At 43.6% G+C, this 16,415-nt stretch overlaps 2 protein-coding genes across 3 annotated transcripts; one reads left to right on the top strand and one right to left on the bottom strand.

Annotated features, from left to right (window-relative positions):
- Positions 1-4,295: 4,295 nt before the first annotated feature.
- hmgn1b (high mobility group nucleosome binding domain 1b) lies at positions 4,296-7,674 on the top strand. Its single transcript, XM_079237167.1, has 6 exons — positions 4,296-4,473; positions 6,022-6,039; positions 6,214-6,243; positions 6,338-6,379; positions 6,464-6,571; positions 6,659-7,674. Exons 1-6 carry the CDS (start codon positions 4,456-4,458, stop codon positions 6,707-6,709), a joined length of 267 nt encoding a protein of 88 aa, XP_079093293.1. The 5' UTR covers positions 4,296-4,455; the 3' UTR covers positions 6,710-7,674.
- A 1,817-nt stretch (positions 7,675-9,491) lies between these two features.
- slc37a4b (solute carrier family 37 member 4b) lies at positions 9,492-15,824 on the bottom strand (the record flags this gene model as incomplete). 2 transcript variants are annotated; one of them, XM_079213939.1, is made up of 9 exons in its annotated part: positions 9,492-10,872; positions 10,958-11,096; positions 11,190-11,255; positions 11,335-11,448; positions 11,542-11,627; positions 11,715-11,867; positions 14,025-14,271; positions 15,124-15,356; positions 15,677-15,824. In XM_079213939.1, 9 exons carry the CDS (start codon positions 15,822-15,824, stop codon positions 10,706-10,708), a joined length of 1,353 nt encoding a protein of 450 aa, XP_079070065.1. In that variant the 3' UTR covers positions 9,492-10,705. The 2 variants fall into 2 exon arrangements, with proteins under 2 accessions (XP_079070065.1, XP_079070066.1); XM_079213940.1 differs by lacking the exon at positions 11,190-11,255.
- Between the last annotated feature and the right edge of the window lie 591 nt (positions 15,825-16,415).

The following is a 16,415-nucleotide window of genomic DNA, read 5'->3' as shown; positions in this document are numbered from 1 at the left end:
CAGCTTGCTTTACACCTTTGTGGTACTTGCACAACCTGTCTTTTTAATACATCAGCTGTAAGATAATGTTTATAACAGTGATACATCATAAACCAGCCCTAAAAGGCCCATCATATTTATTATGCACTAATCAGTATGCACACTTCTGCCATTTTTTCCTGTCTCACATATCTGTATCACTACACACTTCTGTGTCATGAAGGAGAGATCATTTTGCAGTCAACTTAGGAAATAATTTCGCCCTATACACTGGCATATTTTTATTTATAAAGCTATCTTGGGTCTGCTCCCCCACTATTTATGCAACTACATCTCTAAATCCCAGAGCAATTACTGCTTACGTTCCAATGAGTTTTATTTATTAATTATACCCAAAGTTCATTCTGAATTTGGTAAGCACTGTTTTAAGTTCGCTGCACCTGCTGCTTGGAACGCATTGCAAAAAACTTTAAAGTTGAAGGAGCTTATCAACCTCGAAACTTTTAAGACTCGTGTGAGGGAAATTGGAGCGGCTTCATACCGCACTTGTTGTTCTTGTTTTGGTATAAATCCAGAGTTTTAGTCCTGTTGCTTTATCTTTTAATGTCTTTTATCTGTTTTATGTGATTTCTGTGTGTCTTGTGTATGTTGAAACTTTGTCTATGCTGCTATCTTGGCCAGGCTTCCCTTGGAAAAGAGATCATTGTATCTCAACGGGACCGACCTGGTCAAATAAAGGCTAATAAAAAATAAATAAAGATTATGTGCAAATGTGAAGGACAGGACCCCAGCTCTGTTTTCTCCCCTGAAGCTCGAAAACAAGTTAGGATTGATACCTTGTGTGCGTCCTTACTTTGCTGAGTTAAGTACTCAAAGACTATAAACAGCCAGCAGAACTGGTTGCTGTTATAGAGGTTTCTACTACAGAGGATGATTCTGCTGATGCTTCGCTAAAGCTTGTTGCTTTGAGTGCTAACAAGATATGCAGGTACCTAATTCATGCGCTACCAACTCTGGCCTTTTGTTTTGTCAAATGGACCAGTGGAGTGAAGTAAACTGCCGGTGTCATTACCATGATTATACTGGCAAGCATCACCATGACTAATTGTTTACACCTCTCTGCCCATGGGGATCTGACTGAAACCTTTTATTTGGATAAACTGAGTGAATCTACAGGGTGTTAAATGGGGGAGGGCTGCTTGTTTCTGTTGCCAATTTGCAACCCTCTTAACAAAGATGAATGCATTTCTACATTATACCAAATGTAGCTTGAAATCTGTGACTATTGCATCTTGAGCTACATCCAGACAGGTTCCATTCCATATTGTTTGTTACGTTTATACTGAGCGTCCACACTAATGCGGAGGTTTAGGGCACTGAAAAAGAAGACGTTTGACAACGCTCCCGAGGCCGGATAACTTTGAAAACTCCATAGTTACCTGGTAGTGTGGACAGGCGTAACCGCATAAGTTTGGAAACGATGACGTAGACACACGTGTTCGCAACTTGATTGGGTTTTTCGCAGTCCAGTGTGTCTTCCCTGATTGGTAACGCACCTATCACGTGACCCTTTTCCAGGAGAAAACAAACAGCCAGATCTTTCAGTGACTCATTTCAACGTGGATAAGGGATTACGAGGGTTACTGACCTCGTTGTCTCGGCTTGCAGATGTTGTGCAGTTAAATTCTGCATTTTATAATTCTACTACTGCCGAAATGCGGAAGAAGCAGCTGTTAATGGAGCGATTAGCGAGAAGCGTGTCCAGTGGTGTTATCAGCCCTACAGACCCGGTTTACGGGCTATGAGGAGGGGAATGGACAGAAAACGGAGGACTTTTCTTTTCTCATGAATGCTTATTTTGTTCTGCACAACTATTGGGACATCCACCTCAGAAACTGTAAACAAACAAATGCATAAATGCTCTCCAGTACGACAGGGACTTCAGCCACATGGCAGAGCTGCGTGTGAGAACAGACAACAACGGAAACGTGTGTAGACCAAATGTATTGACCCGTAATCTACTCAACTTTGATTTGTAAGTGTTCATTTTAAAGTAAATTGGATGTATGTGAGAGAAAGAAAGACTTGCCGCCTTGTAACTAAGTTTGAAAAAGAAAACTTGATTTTTTTTTCAATGATATTTCTGTCTGAGTGTAAAGAGGAAGATTATAGAGGACGATCTTACATATCAAGCACTATCTTTTATTATTAAAGAGTACTATAATACTGTCGTATTTTCTGTAACTAAGCAACTAATTATACTTCCTGTTTACACCGGCACCATCATGCCCAGTGTCCATGAATAGTCATGTGATTGTCATTTTCAAGGCAAGCTAGTGTGGAGGGAAATCATTTCGTCAACAATGCTCCCAAATTCTTGGACGAAAGCCCAATATCAGCAGAGTTTTATTTAGAAATTTGATCTACATGTATTTGAGCATTTGTTAGCACTAAAATGTCTCAGGCAGTTACTCCAAACAAAAAATTATCTAATTTGATGTGCTCACAAACTGCTGTCGAAATGTTTGATTGTGTTCATGCCTGATGGAAGAGCTGGTCCAAGGGGCTTCACCTCAAACGGTACTTTATTTAACGCTCTTGGAGCGATTCAATGAAAAGAAGTCGTGACATATAACTGAATGGAATTTATTTCAATAAATGGCCTAGAAATAACCATGTGGCATTGTTGAATGAAAAGCAACATTAAAAGCAAAAGGCAGGGTTTTTCAGTTGTTTTGCTAGTTTAAAATAATTAAAAAATATCCTTGTGCACAATCACTGCCTTACTAAAAGACAGAACAATAAATATGGCCTTGTGAAAATGAAAAGGGAATAGCATGTTCTGGCATAAAACAATAATAGTGGGCTGAATGCTGCATCAACCTGTAGTTGTTTTAACCTCAACCAGTCAGCAGGATACTGGGCCAAGTTTGCATTTAAAAAAGATTGTGTGTCCTTGGCTGTTTAGGAGCACATCTTTTTTTTCTTCTCGCCTGATTTGGAATGCAAGTAGATGAACGTTAGACTTAAAGAAGCTGATTGTTGAGAGCATGTCGCCTCCTTAATGTGATGTATTTCCTGCTAAAACAGGATGTTGTGCTGTCCAAGAGGCAGGGAGGGATCATTTAAAATCTCTACTGATTTTGTGGGTTAATTTATGCTTAAGATACTGCAAATCATCATTAACATCCGCTTATCTAAACATGCCAAATATTTCAAAAACACAAGAATACACCAGTTTAGAATATATCTACTGTCTTTGTTCAAATTTCATAAACCAAGGATTAATATCACAAGAAAAACTCATTACAAAATAATAATTTCCCCCATGTCCAGCTAAATATAAAATATAAAGATAAATTATTGACAAAAAAAAAATCTAAGTGAGCTATTACCTCACCAACATGATAACGGGCATTTGTGAGTACAGTCACATAGGAGGGGAGTAAATGATTGTATGCTTCTAAAAGCACAAAATATCCAGATTTTTATAAAATACCAACATGAAATGTGCCTCTCTTTTTTTGTTTGCAGTGCGTTAACTGCTACCGTAACGAGCAGAGTGCTCGGTGTTGTTTTCTACAGGGTAAATAAGAGGGAGCCCTGTCAGGGTAATGTCTGTCTCATCCATCGAGGGGGAATTAATGCACGTCTCCGCGCCGCCGAAATGTCTCAAACGACTCCTTCCGACACACTAACTAACGCTGCAGCGCCGCCGCGGTTGTTTCCACTTGGAGTCACATTTGGACCCGCGCGCCCTCAATGCGGCGAGTGGACGGTTGACAACACTGCGAGAGGGTTGCACGAGAGCACACATATGCTCGGTAGCTGTACCCTGTCGCCATTCCCCCCCTCCAAGCTAAAATACAAAAGGCTTGGTTGGGGGAGCACACACACCCCTCTCTCAATCTTCTGCTAAATATGCCCACAACGAGCCACAGTTTATATTTCATCACTCGTGATAAAATGCCACTTTCAGCATCTATAAAAAACCGAACTCACGCGGGCAAAAATGGCGCATTTTGGTGGGAAATGCAAGCGATTTCTGAGCGAGGTGGAAGTCAAGATTTAATGACATTTTTTTTGCCTTGTTACAGCAGATGGCTGCACAGAAAGACAAATGGCTCGCCGCGTTTGTTGAGTGACGCGTGACCTACCCACACAGGTAGGAGCCTAGATTTCAAATCGCGTTGCTGACCACTGAGTTGTCCAATCGCCGGGGAGAAGGGGCGGAATATAGCCCCGTCAATCATGCAGGAACTATAACGGTTTGAATAGGGAGGGAGGGGGAGAATCCAATCCGGTTTGAGCTAGTTCTTCTTCCAATGGAACATTACCGTCGCGCTGCGCTGTATTAGACTGTACTGGTACAGCTTTATCCAGAATATACCACTGTATTTTTCTCCTGTATTGAGCAACATTAAGCGCTCTTTTCTTTAGAAAAAAAAAAAAAAAAACACCCCACACAAACCAGCCATGCCTAAAAGGAGCACAGTGAGTAGACCGACATCTTTCATGCATTCAGTAATACGGCGTTTATAACCCCCAACTGCAATTTGTAAAACGGGCTCGCTACAGCTAGCGGTCAGAGTTGTTCAAAATGTTGCTACAAATGTTGCTTTTTCGGTTCCGAGTGAATGTGTAGAATGTTGCGGCTTGCAGCCCGGAGTTTAGTTGGCGTGTAGGGTCTGTTTTGATGTTGTAAAGTGTCCGATTCTCGGCGCTGTCGCTCTCTCGTGCAGTGATTATCTTTGTGGTGTTTCAGTGTGCCGGGTTTTTTTCTCTATGTACTGCAGAATGGTGAGATGCACGGTCACAATTTTGTATTACATGATTTTACTTGCAGTGTAGGGCAAAGCGGGTTCGTTTTCTCTGTCGACGGGTTGCTTTTTCTGCAGAGAAAGTTGGCGGCATATTGATTGTTTCCTTTGGGGGTCGTCGCTCTGGCTACTAAAGTTTCGAAAACGTATACTTGAATTAAGCGGCTGTTATTTAATGGATGTCTGGCTTTCAACGCTAATCTGGTGGTTGTCGTGTGGGCTTTTTTTTTTTTTACGGCTTTCTTGTGCAACACATATATATATATATATATATATATATATATATATATATATATATATATATATATATATATATATATATTACGATAATATGCGAATGTCCCTTCCCCAAACCTAACATGCATGTGTTTGTTTTTGTTAATGAATGGCCGCCTTTATTTTCAACGGTGAAAAAAAAAAAAAAAGCATTCTTGGAAGGCGTTCGTCGTGTCAGCTGAGTGTCTTTATGTGTGTTGTCGGCTCAGGCCAGTCGTAGGGTTATGCAATGGCGAGCCTCCGTCAGCAAAGCGCCCGCTCTTGTTGCTGGGGGTTCCAGTAGATTCTGCTACCGGATCGACAGAGTCGCGGCTGAGCGTCTCGGAGTGACTCTCTTTTTTTCAAATTCGTGGCGGGAACCGCTCGCTACACCAGTCGGTTTCGCTCCGTACACTGGCAATCCCGTTTATTACCAATGAATGGATGTGTTCGCGGGGAGGCGGAGTCCACCCTCCTCTTCCTCCTCCACCGGAGTTTTTACAGTACAGACAAAATCTCTTGCAGGAGCTCGGGAGAGCACGACCACAGGCCGCCGTTTAAACTGCACCTCTGTGTATAAAGCAAGTCAAAACGGCACGTCTTGTTCTCTTATTGTAGTGTAGACAGATGCACTTCCACGGTGATGTCTTGCAAAGTGGTATTTCTAATCGGTATAATATATGCTGATTGAGAAGTGAAGTCTTGAGCTCTTCCAGGGTTACGAGCTCCATTGTTCGAAGATTTAGAACATATCTCAGCCAATCACAGCGGTTGGTCTAAGCTAAATCATGTATGAAGCTAGCTGCTCAGCCATAGGTTAATGCTCTGTCTGGAAACGCCCACTTTTGAGTTACATAACTAATACTTAAAGCCCATGACCCACTCCCCCCTCACCAACTCAACTCACCGTAGGCTCATTCAAATACAATTCTATTACCTGATTTATCTTTTTTGTTGTCTCTCACAGGCAGGAGGAGAACCAGCGGTGAGTACGAATTTAACTTTTTTTTTTTTTACCTGTCTGATTTTTAAATATTAAAAAAATATATATAACAGTTAGTCTGTTCGCCCACCAGGGGTCAGTAACACCCCACCAGTGAGCACGATTGGCTGATGTGCAAAATAGTAATCACAAATGTCTTGTTTACTCTCTCGACAGACCAAGAGGAGATCTCTCAGGTTGAGTGAAGTAAGTACAAACAAGCCCACACGGCCACAGACAATATGCACAACATTAACTGCATTCTTAATGCTAACAAATCTTTTTTTTTTTGTTCATACAGAAACCTGCACCTACAAAGGCAGAGGCCAAACCGAAGCCAAAGGTGGGTCTTTGTTTGGATTCCCTCCGATTAGACTCAACTCATGACAGAGTGCCTAATAATAAGGTGAATATTTTTGTTTTGCAGAAGGTAATTGCTAAGCCTAAGAAAGCCAAGGAGGTGGAGAAGGCCAAGCCCGAGGAGAAAGCACCAGAGGCCCCCGCTGAGAACGGCGAAGCCAAAGCTGAGGAAGAGGTGAGGCTCGCGGCATCATATATACAGTAAACAGTAAAATCCAACTATTCTCCGTGGTGATTAAACTTAAACACTTGCGTTTTCCAGGCACCAGCTACAGAAGAAGCTGATGAAAAAGATGATGATGCGGCAGAATAACATCTCTCAAACCACATCTTTTACCAGTGCTCCCTGTACCTCTTTTCTTGTACAATTCAGGGGAATATTTTTATCAACTATTTTCTAAATACAGGTTTTTTAGTAGTTTGATTGTAGAGAACACTTTTTTTTAATGAAAGAAAAAAAAAAGTCAATTTGGAGACGGGAATTTCGTCACATCCCACAATTTTGCATCGCCACAAAAGTTTGCGGTCATTGTTGTTACTGTCAGTGGATTTCATTTCAGTTTTAAATGTGAAGAGGGGAGGGTGCAGGACAGGTTACCGTGTCAACGCGCAAGCACGCCGTTCACAGGAGCTGGGGCAACAACCGGAGGAGCTTGTCTGTGTGGATTACATTCCATATGCTTTATAAGGGACAGTGTATGTAATCTGTGCCGGGGTGGGATGGACAAAGTCACAGGCAACTCATTGTTTTATTGTTTATAATGACGAACAGTGTTATAGAATGTTTGTAAGCTTTGTTCCTCTATTTTAACTCTTGTACTCATGCAGTTTTCATAATGAATCTGATCAATAAAGCTAAAATCCCTAGTACTGGAGATCTCCTTATCAGAACTGTGCATCGCGTGTGTTGGTTGTGTGTCTGTTCTGTGATAGCATCGCAATAAATTTGTATAGCTGCTGTGAAAAAAAAAGGTTTTCAATCTTTCTATATGCAGTGTTTAATGGTACATAGTAAGGATGGTAAAAATGGAATTTGTTTTCTTAGCCAGGATAATGAGGTGTGTAACCATAAAAAAAACTGTTGAGATTGGCGTCCTAAAGGCCAACAGACAAACTGTACATTTATTTGAGATGTCAAATGCAAACCAGCAGTAGCAATATTCATGTGGGTTTTAGATATCTGTATCAAGTACAAGTGTGCAGTTTCTTTTTATTTGTTTATAGATGTACCTGTGTAATGATTGTTATCAACAAACCAATAAAACTTGGTTGCTAGTTGTTGCGCTGTTTCATTCTGAGGGCTTGTTTGATGATAGAAGACGTAGAAACATTCCAGTAAATGACCTTGAAGCCAAAGCTTAAGAAGTTCAAAAGAGAAAATAAATCTTGCTAATTTGTCTTTGTAAAAAATACTATATTCTGACAAATAGCGTGCTGGACTCGCTGCAGGGTTCAGCACTGGTCGTGATTTCACTAGTTCAGTGTGCATGTCATTTGGTAAAGGCATCTAAAGCACAACAAACTGCATATTGTTAGTATATCATTTTCTACGTATACATAAAGCTGTATTAAATATTTGCATTTTGACCATGGTGTACCAGCCAATGTGTCTTCAAGGTGAAGAGGAGGAGTCTAGGTTCAGTCCGCGGGGTGGCTCTCCACCAGAGGACTGAAATAGCAACACAGCAGCATCGTAGCAGCAGAAACACGTGTACTGTTTAACTCCTCCCTGTCAAACCTTTTAAAATGTCGCCTATCGAGCCACTCTCTTTACAAACGATCCCAATAAAACCACACGAAGAAGAGTTTCAGCACCAGGGACAGCTCCTTCAGGTTCTCCTTATTTCCTCCGCTGCATTTCTACTTCTACCAGTTTCATTCACGTCACCGTCACGAACATTTTATCTACCTTCCGTGTTGGTAAACAACCCGATAACGTATCTCTGATGCAGTAAACCACGTGCTTCTATTGCTAAAATGCTAACTGTCTAGTACAGCTAATGAAAAAAGCCACAAAGTGATGCTTGCAGCGATGGGGTGATACAATGCACAGTCCTAGATGCATGCCTTCTGAGGTTCAACTGAAGCTAATGAAGTGAGGGTTCAGCCGTCTCTTCTGTATTTTGTAAATACAAATCTCACTTTGTTTCCCCTGCAGAGCGGAGAGAAACACCAAGACAAAATATTCGTAGTAAAGAGAAGATAACATCTTTCGTGTCACTTCAATGTCAAGGACTTGATTTGAACTCACATTGGAAGAGAGAGAGAGCCTTTCACAGCCAGAGGAACATATTCCAAAGGTCCACATGGATATGAATGTCACACCCTCGGGGTAGAGGGTCGGAGGGAGAGCAGTTCTCTCTCAAATACTTCTGTGTTCAAGGAATAACCCTCTTAACATCCAAATTATACCAGTTGCTCAAAAAGGCAAACCCACTTCCGTCATGGTTTTCTTCATTTAGTTTTATTGGTAAAATAGTCTGAAGCAATCTATACCCAAATATGCTTATTCTACATAAACCATAAACCACTTTAAATAAACTAATTCAATAAATTATTAAGTTCTTTGGTATTTCTGTCAAATACAGATTTGTGACGATCGGCATTGTCCAATGTCATGCCTTGAATGTGCTGTAACTCCGTTACGTTATTCATTCTGGCCACATGACATCTATTGCTTCTTCCATCCTCCTCTGTTGCTCTGCCTCAGGTTTCTTCCCCTTTTTTCCCTGTGAAAGGGTTTTTACTATCTTTATTTATTGGGGGAGTTTTTCCTGATCCGATGTGAGGTCCCGGGACAGGGATGTCATGTGTACAGATTGTAAAGCCCTCCGAGGCAAACTTGTATTTGTGATGTTGGGCTATATAACATAAACTGAATTGAATTGAATGTCTCTATTTGATCATGTGACCAGACGATAAGATATACGGTAGTTCAGGCGCGTAATCTGTCGAGCTGAACAAACACACATGCCTTTGAAACAAAAGACGAGGAGAGAGCAAGAAGAAAAGAAGGAAAGCCGAGCGACCGTGTGCTTCAGAGCAAGTTTTCTTTTTCAGAATTGGTGATAGGTGATACGTTTAACTACTGCCAGTCAAATCAAACAAAGTAAACTTCACATTTATTAATGTCCATGGTACAATCACCAGTAATTGGAGTTGTCAAAAGTCACAGATTTCTTTTTGGAGATGAGAAACGTATCGGTATACAATCTAGTGTTGTCAGCGGCAGCGATAACACACATCAGTGTTATTCTGAATCATGTGTATAAAAACAACATGCTCTCCTATCACTTCATTCGGTGAAATAATGAGCCTTTTAAGGTTTTGATCATACGTGTTACGATATTTTTGCACATACCTCGACAAAGAATGGTCTAGAAGAAACGGGGTCGTCATTAAACATTCAATAGGTTTCATCCAACTGACCTCAAGGCAGGATATGAGCAGCAGCGTTCACTTATCTCAACGGATTCAGCTCAAACGTTCACACCTTCATTCTTCTTAGTATACAGCCGTCTTACATGCTAAATGTCTTCACATGAAAACCACCTCTCGGATGAAGTAAGAGCAATAAAAGGACCGGCGTGCAGGATGTATTGGTAGAAATGTAACATCATGATTGTGTTTTTATTAGTGTGCAACCAACTGAAAATAAGAATAGTTTGTTAGCGGAGAATGAGCCCTTTAAATCTTGTCGTGTTTCTACAGGAGCCCCGTTACCTGAAGGCCCCCGTAGTTCTCCGACACGCTTGGAAAGGAAGAAGTGAGCGGAGGGGTGTTCAGTTGGTTGCAATCTGCAACTTCACCACTAGATGGCACTAAAAACTACACACTGCTCCTTTAAAAGGTTAGCTGGTGATGAGCCGCTACCGTCTAGCATCTTTGTGTTGTTAAATAGGGAGGCACCGATCAAACTTTTTTTCAGTCCCGATACCAATACTGATACCTGGGCTTTGGGGGTCGGTCCATACAGAGTACCGATCCCATAGCCGTGTTTAATTATGAGCTGTGTGCCTCACTGTGTGGAAGACTGGATTTTAATAATCATATCAGATACCATATGGTCCTATAATCACAGATTTCTAGCTATTTGAGTCAGTATCAGACCAATATCTGATATTGGGGTATCGCTAGGTTTTAAGTCAGGAACCGTCTGTGTGTGACGAAAGCGCCCAATCTTTTCCATGGTTTTGTTTGGCCTAATTGGCGTTGTGTTAATGTGCAGTATTCTGTATAAAGAGCGGGACCGCTGTCCGTCTAGTCACATGACAGGACGTCGCCGGTCGGCTCATTTCAGGACGTCGCATTAGTCCGTTTTCTCTGCGATCCGTCCCATCTTGGTGCGCATGTTGCGTACCAGGAAGAAGCCAACGGTGGCGACGGCCATTATCACCTCGGCGACCCAGAAGGCCATGTCCCAGCTGTGCTTCTTGGCGATGGTGCTGAAGGGAAGGCCCGCCATGAAAGCCCCAACTGCAACAAAAAGGAAAACGCTCGTTTGGTCACGTGAACGTTCGCGGGGTGATACGGGTGTCTCTGCTGGTTGACGGGAATTTACCATTCGCCATCAGAGCGACAACGGCATGAGAGGTTCCGCAAAAATTCGAAGGAGCGCTTTCACTGGCGATCACCCCGAACAAGGCGATTGGGCCATAGGAAGAAAATCCAAACATCGCACCGAGGAACAGGATCCAGATCTGCGTGCGACAATGAGTAAAAACACAGTGCTCTTCAACGCTTTCTTAAGATTCAGCACAGCACATTTTGTCCAGGACATTTTTTGCGCATACCTCTTTTTCTGATACACCAATGAGGACGGAGACCGGATGAAGGGCTTGGACCCAAAGAGGAGCCTCCTGTGCCAACACAAAAAGCTCCTACGATACATTTCAAGCTTTTTAACACGAATAAAAGAAGAAATGAAGTCCCAATTACCTTCGGCATCTCAGGCGTGATGGTGACCCTGAAAAGGTACATGGACACACACATACCGGCCATCATGAGAAGGAGCAGGCCGTGGCGAGGGTTGCCGTGGGTGCCCAAGCCTCGCTGGAGGAAGTTCAAAGAGAGGATGGTATTGAAAACCCCGCTCAGAAATCCCAGCCATGTTTTGCTTGATCAATCCCAGCACCCTTTACTCACCCGAGCTACGGCTCGATCAGAGAGGAACCCGGCCGCAAGGCTGCCCACGAAACCTCCCACCTCCAAGGCGCTCATGTAGGTGCTCCCTGTGGGAAACAGAGCAGCACCCCTCACCAGTCAGATGGAGGGAAAAAACAGTGAGGCGGAATGGATCATTAAAAAAAAAAGCATACCCATGAGAACAGTCTGGCCTTTCTCCTGCATGAGGAACAGCTGTCCCCAGTCAGTGGCAGCTGTCTTCACCCCAAACACCACCAAGTAGCCCAGAGACAGCACCCACAGGAAAGGGGAGAGGAGGAACTCCCTCAGGGTGCTCTCACCGTTGCCTGGGGGGGAGATAGACGTTGGCAATGGGTCGATACGCAAATGTACTGGTATGTGTGGGTTATAAAACTATTGTAATAACTGACTCCACACAGCATGCCAGTGATAGTCAACTCATGGCCCTCTGAAAAGGGGTCCGGGGGCTCCTTTTGTTAAACTCACAATGAAAATAGTTTGATACAGTGGGATTTTTAAATTGTACTGAATTTAACTAAGGTGGCAGAATGCATTAACAAGCCATTTTTATTTCCATTTACAATTTAAGGGCAACTGCAGCTGTTAAATGTAGTAAAATATCAGATTTATCCGTCATACGGGCCGAGTGTCGAGCCTTGTGCGGCCATGTTCATTTAGTTAGTTGAGTTATAAGTCAGTTAATTTGGATATAACACGAGTTATGTACTTTTTAAAGAAATGTTTATTCATTTTATCTGCTAAATATCAGGAATGTGTTTCGTTGAAGCGGCCCACGGGGGAAAAGCAAGTCCAGTGTCCCTGCAGCACGCTAGTCACATGGTGTAAATCAGTATTATATCTACGGAGTGTGTCCTGCAGTTATCTGGTGATGCTGGTGTATGAACGCTTGTACTGCACATCAGTTCTAAAAGATCCACTCTCAAAACCCTCATGTAATGTCCAGCCATCTTCTGCTGACAACAGATTGAGGATTATAAGATTACATTCAGGGATACTCAGGGGTCCTCAAACTAAATTTCCACAATGACACAGATCACAGAGGGATGGATTAGGTCAGTTATGTGTAACCGTGGACACAAAATTAGAAAGAGGTTGTTATTGATGCGGTCCTAAGTGCTCTGCCTGCATGTGGGAGGACATTATTGATGTCAGAATCACGAGTGTTATCAATGACCTCCTCTGCCTGATCTGCATAGTGACAGAGGTTCAGGGGTTACAGCTGGGACTGGAGTTATAATCCATCACACTCAGGTTTACTCCGTCTACTCCTGTGTAAATGAAGTTGCAGATTAATTCTCAGTCAATCAACCAAACAATAGACAAACATTTTTCAGCCAAAATTGAAGATACTGCCTTTCATGTTGTGTAGATTCTGCTGGTCCCAGTGGACAAAAGAGGTTGTGAGTCCCTTTAGAAAACCTCTCATTTGACGTCACTTTAATATTAACGTCAGTTTTACTTCTTGATCATTCATAGTTTAAAATAAAGTTAATTTGTGAAGATTTTAAAAAGAAGTTGTATTTAACATCCAGATCATTAATATAGCAGCAACCACTATTGTCTCTGTATACATCTAGTGTGGTAATGTCTACCTGAGCAGCGAAGGAAGTCACTCTCCCTCTGTGTGTCGTTATCTCTGAGCTTCTCCCCGCTTTATTGACATAGTCGGGACATGCCGTGTGTGCTTTTAGTCATTGTGAGTGCATGTAAGTGCATGTGAGCGCGCCCCACTGGTTAGCTCATTGTTGCCCCGCTGCTCTCATACGGTGGTTACAGCTGATAACGCGTCCACCCTCAGGTAAACAACGTAGTTTGCACTATTAGCGCCGTTAGCCGGTGGCTCACAGCCAACTCCTTTTATGTTCAGTCGGCTTCAAGATTACTTGTTTCATTCTCCTTCTTGTGTTTGTTGCTGTAACGCTGCACGGACAGTCCTACTTATATGAATCCTGTCATATTCATTGAATGTGCTGGTCACATGACATCTATTGCTTCTGTCCATCGGGGGAGAGGGATCCTCCTCCATTGCTCTCCTGAGGGTTTCTTCCCTTTTTTCCCCGTGAACGTTTTTTTTCTATTTTTTGGGGGAGTTTTTCTGTTTTTTTGAGGAAACACAACCAATGAAGCGTGCCGTGTACATTCGGGAGGTCCTAATTAATCACATGTGTCCCAGTGAACTCTTGTAAGTGCGCGCACACACACACACACACACACACACACACACCCTTTTAAAAGGCCTCTTTGAAGCTGTGGCAGTTACCAGACGTTTATCACACAGGCATTTGACTAATTAAAAATATCGCTCACGTGGTTGTTGGGTCGGACCCCCTGTTGGGATGTTGGGAGCCAACATGGCACCATGTGGCTTGACAGGCTTTGAGGTAAACATCCTCAAGCTACACAGGAAGTGGCCTCTGTTCCCTATAAAACCCTGCTGGCTCCCCTCTCCTCTCTTGGCTCACCTCCCTTAGTCCCTTTCTTGGCCGCGGCCTCGATGCTGGGCAGGCCCACGTCCTTCGGGTCGTTCTTTATGAACACCATACAAACAATCGAGAAGGAGGCGCAGAAGATCCCCGACATGGTCAGGATGGTCCTCCAGTCGTAGTACTGCAGGAGCACCGTGGCCAGGATCGGACCCAGACTCCCGGCTAGGTTCATACTGCAGGACAGCACAGACCACCATGTTCCAAACTGGGAGGGCTCAAACCACTGGTGGGAAAAGAGACGCAAGGAGAAAGCAAAGCAGAGGATGGTCAACTTTCCCAAAATCTTACAGTGAAGGCAGAGAATACGGATTTATTTAAATGTTGTCATTTTAATATGCATGTTCACAACCATTATGTACACATTGTCGGCTGCTTACCAAGTTCCTGAAGCAACACGGTGGTCAAGAACATGCATATTCATGCATTTTCAGCACTTTCTTTTGCCAAGATTTACAGATTCTGCTTTTTTTTTTTCCACTGCTGCTGGACAAATGGCATCAGAACCACACACTCTCATGATGTACCACAGCTGAAGGCAGCCAGCAGCATTCCCCACGGAGTAACCAGTAACTTGAGAATCTACTTGGCAAATACTTTGGCAGCCCTCAGCCTGAATCAACACCATGTCCAGCCACACTGTGCCAATGTTAACTTGGAGCCGCGGAACAGGAGCTACAGAAGCCGTGGCAAAACCAGGGAAGACTTGGAGCCATCATAAGATCATAAACTGTCTCGAGACGACGGAAACATCTTTTGGACAAAGTTGCTTTTCTTTCGGGAAGATCCGCTGAGGATCTTCTATAAATACTTTCCCCTGTAATCTGATCCCCTTTGGCACGCTGACCGCATGCCGAAGCCTATTTATTCCTTCACCTTTCGAGCACAGCTACTTTTTTTAAAGGCAGCGTCTCGGGAGCCTCGGGTCGACCCCGAGCGCAGAACAGCAGAATGAGTCGGGGTCTCAAAGAGCGAGGAGTGTTTTCACCAGCTGCTCGTCAGACCTCCTTTTGCTCAGAGCGCTTCGCTGAGTAAGGGGACCCCGTGTCGCGGGAGGTGGCAGGTGGCGCGGTATTACCTTGCGCAGCACTTTCCCACACGGGGGCCACCCGCAGCCTTGTCCCAGGCCGTTGACAAACCAGAGCAGGGAGAATATGGAGACGGTGGAGGACCAGGAGAAGGCCACGTTGATGCCGCCCACCAGGAAGAGGCCGATGGAGAAGAGCCAGCGGGCGCTGATCTGGTCCGACAGCACGCCGCTGATGAACTTACTGATGGCGTAGGCCAAGGTCTGGCTGCTGGTGATCAGCCCTGCAGAGACACGATGAAGGTTGCTGGTAAAAAGCAACGCACAACGAGAGAGACTGTTGCTTTGTACCCATGAAAGGCAACCAAAGATGGATGGGACTTAAGTCATTTCACTGCCAATGATACAATACCACTCACCACAGGTGAGGGTGACTATTCCAAAACATCAAAGAGCTAATGCATTTGCACTGCGCTTGGATAGCGAGCTAAATAAACCAGATTTAGGCATCCGTTGCACAACAACGACCTCACCGCAGACCCAACGATTGCTTGGGAAAATACTAGTTCACCGAACAAACAAAAGTGAAATGCTGCCGTCTCACCCAAGTCATCCTTGTCCAGGTTGATCTCCTCCATCACGGCGGGCATGACGAAGGAGAAGGTCTTCCTGTTGAAGAAGTACAGCGAGTAGCCGAAGAACATGCAGAAGAAGATGGTTGCGCGGTAATAGCCGTAGCCTGTGGCCCCCATGGCTGCACTCGGTTCCCGAAAGCACAGACGCACAACTTCGGGGTGAAAATAAAGACTAGAAGTATTCCCTCTGGGTCTTGTATTTGGGTCCAATCGAGCAAAGAGTGTTGCGTCGTTGGGACTGTTCCTGGTAGTAGAAAAAAATAATAAAAAAGTACACGCTATAGACTACTTGTTTGCACTGGGACGGTGCAGACAAGGCAAAGCATTGGCTTGCTGCAAGGAGACGGGGGCGCTGATTAAATCTTCTCCATTAGGGCGAACACTCTTTGACAAGCTCTCGTCTTGCAGGCTGGAAGCTCCGTCTGTCTCATCTGCGAGGCTGCTGCTTGTAGAGAAGAGGACAGAGGTGGGAGGGGGGGGGAGAGGGAACCTTACACCGGCCTGAAAATAAATAACAGCAAATTATTACCACAGATATTTGTGTAAAGTGCAGATATTTAGCACATTTACACTTTAGTTTCAACGAGCGGGTTGAAAGATAATGTAATGACCTTATGTTTGGACACAACACATGATGTATACATGAATAAGAAGACACAGGTCTTCATGAATAAACAGAACACACTTTCTTCTCATAATAATGTGACA

The sequence above is a fragment of the Taurulus bubalis genome (genome assembly GCF_910589615.1).
Source record: "Taurulus bubalis genome assembly, chromosome: 2".
Lineage (NCBI taxonomy): Eukaryota > Metazoa > Chordata > Actinopteri > Perciformes > Cottidae > Taurulus > Taurulus bubalis.
The sequence above is the reverse complement of the archived record's forward strand: the minus strand, read 5'-3'. Positions and strand labels throughout refer to the sequence as shown.

Coding starts and splice junctions, on each gene's coding strand:
- hmgn1b (XM_079237167.1), top strand. Junction 6,380..6,463: donor AGGCCAAACCGAAGCCAAAG/GTGGGTCTTTGT, acceptor TTTGTTTTGCAG/AAGGTAATTGCTAAGCCTAA. Junction 6,572..6,658: donor AAGCCAAAGCTGAGGAAGAG/GTGAGGCTCGCG, acceptor TGCGTTTTCCAG/GCACCAGCTACAGAAGAAGC.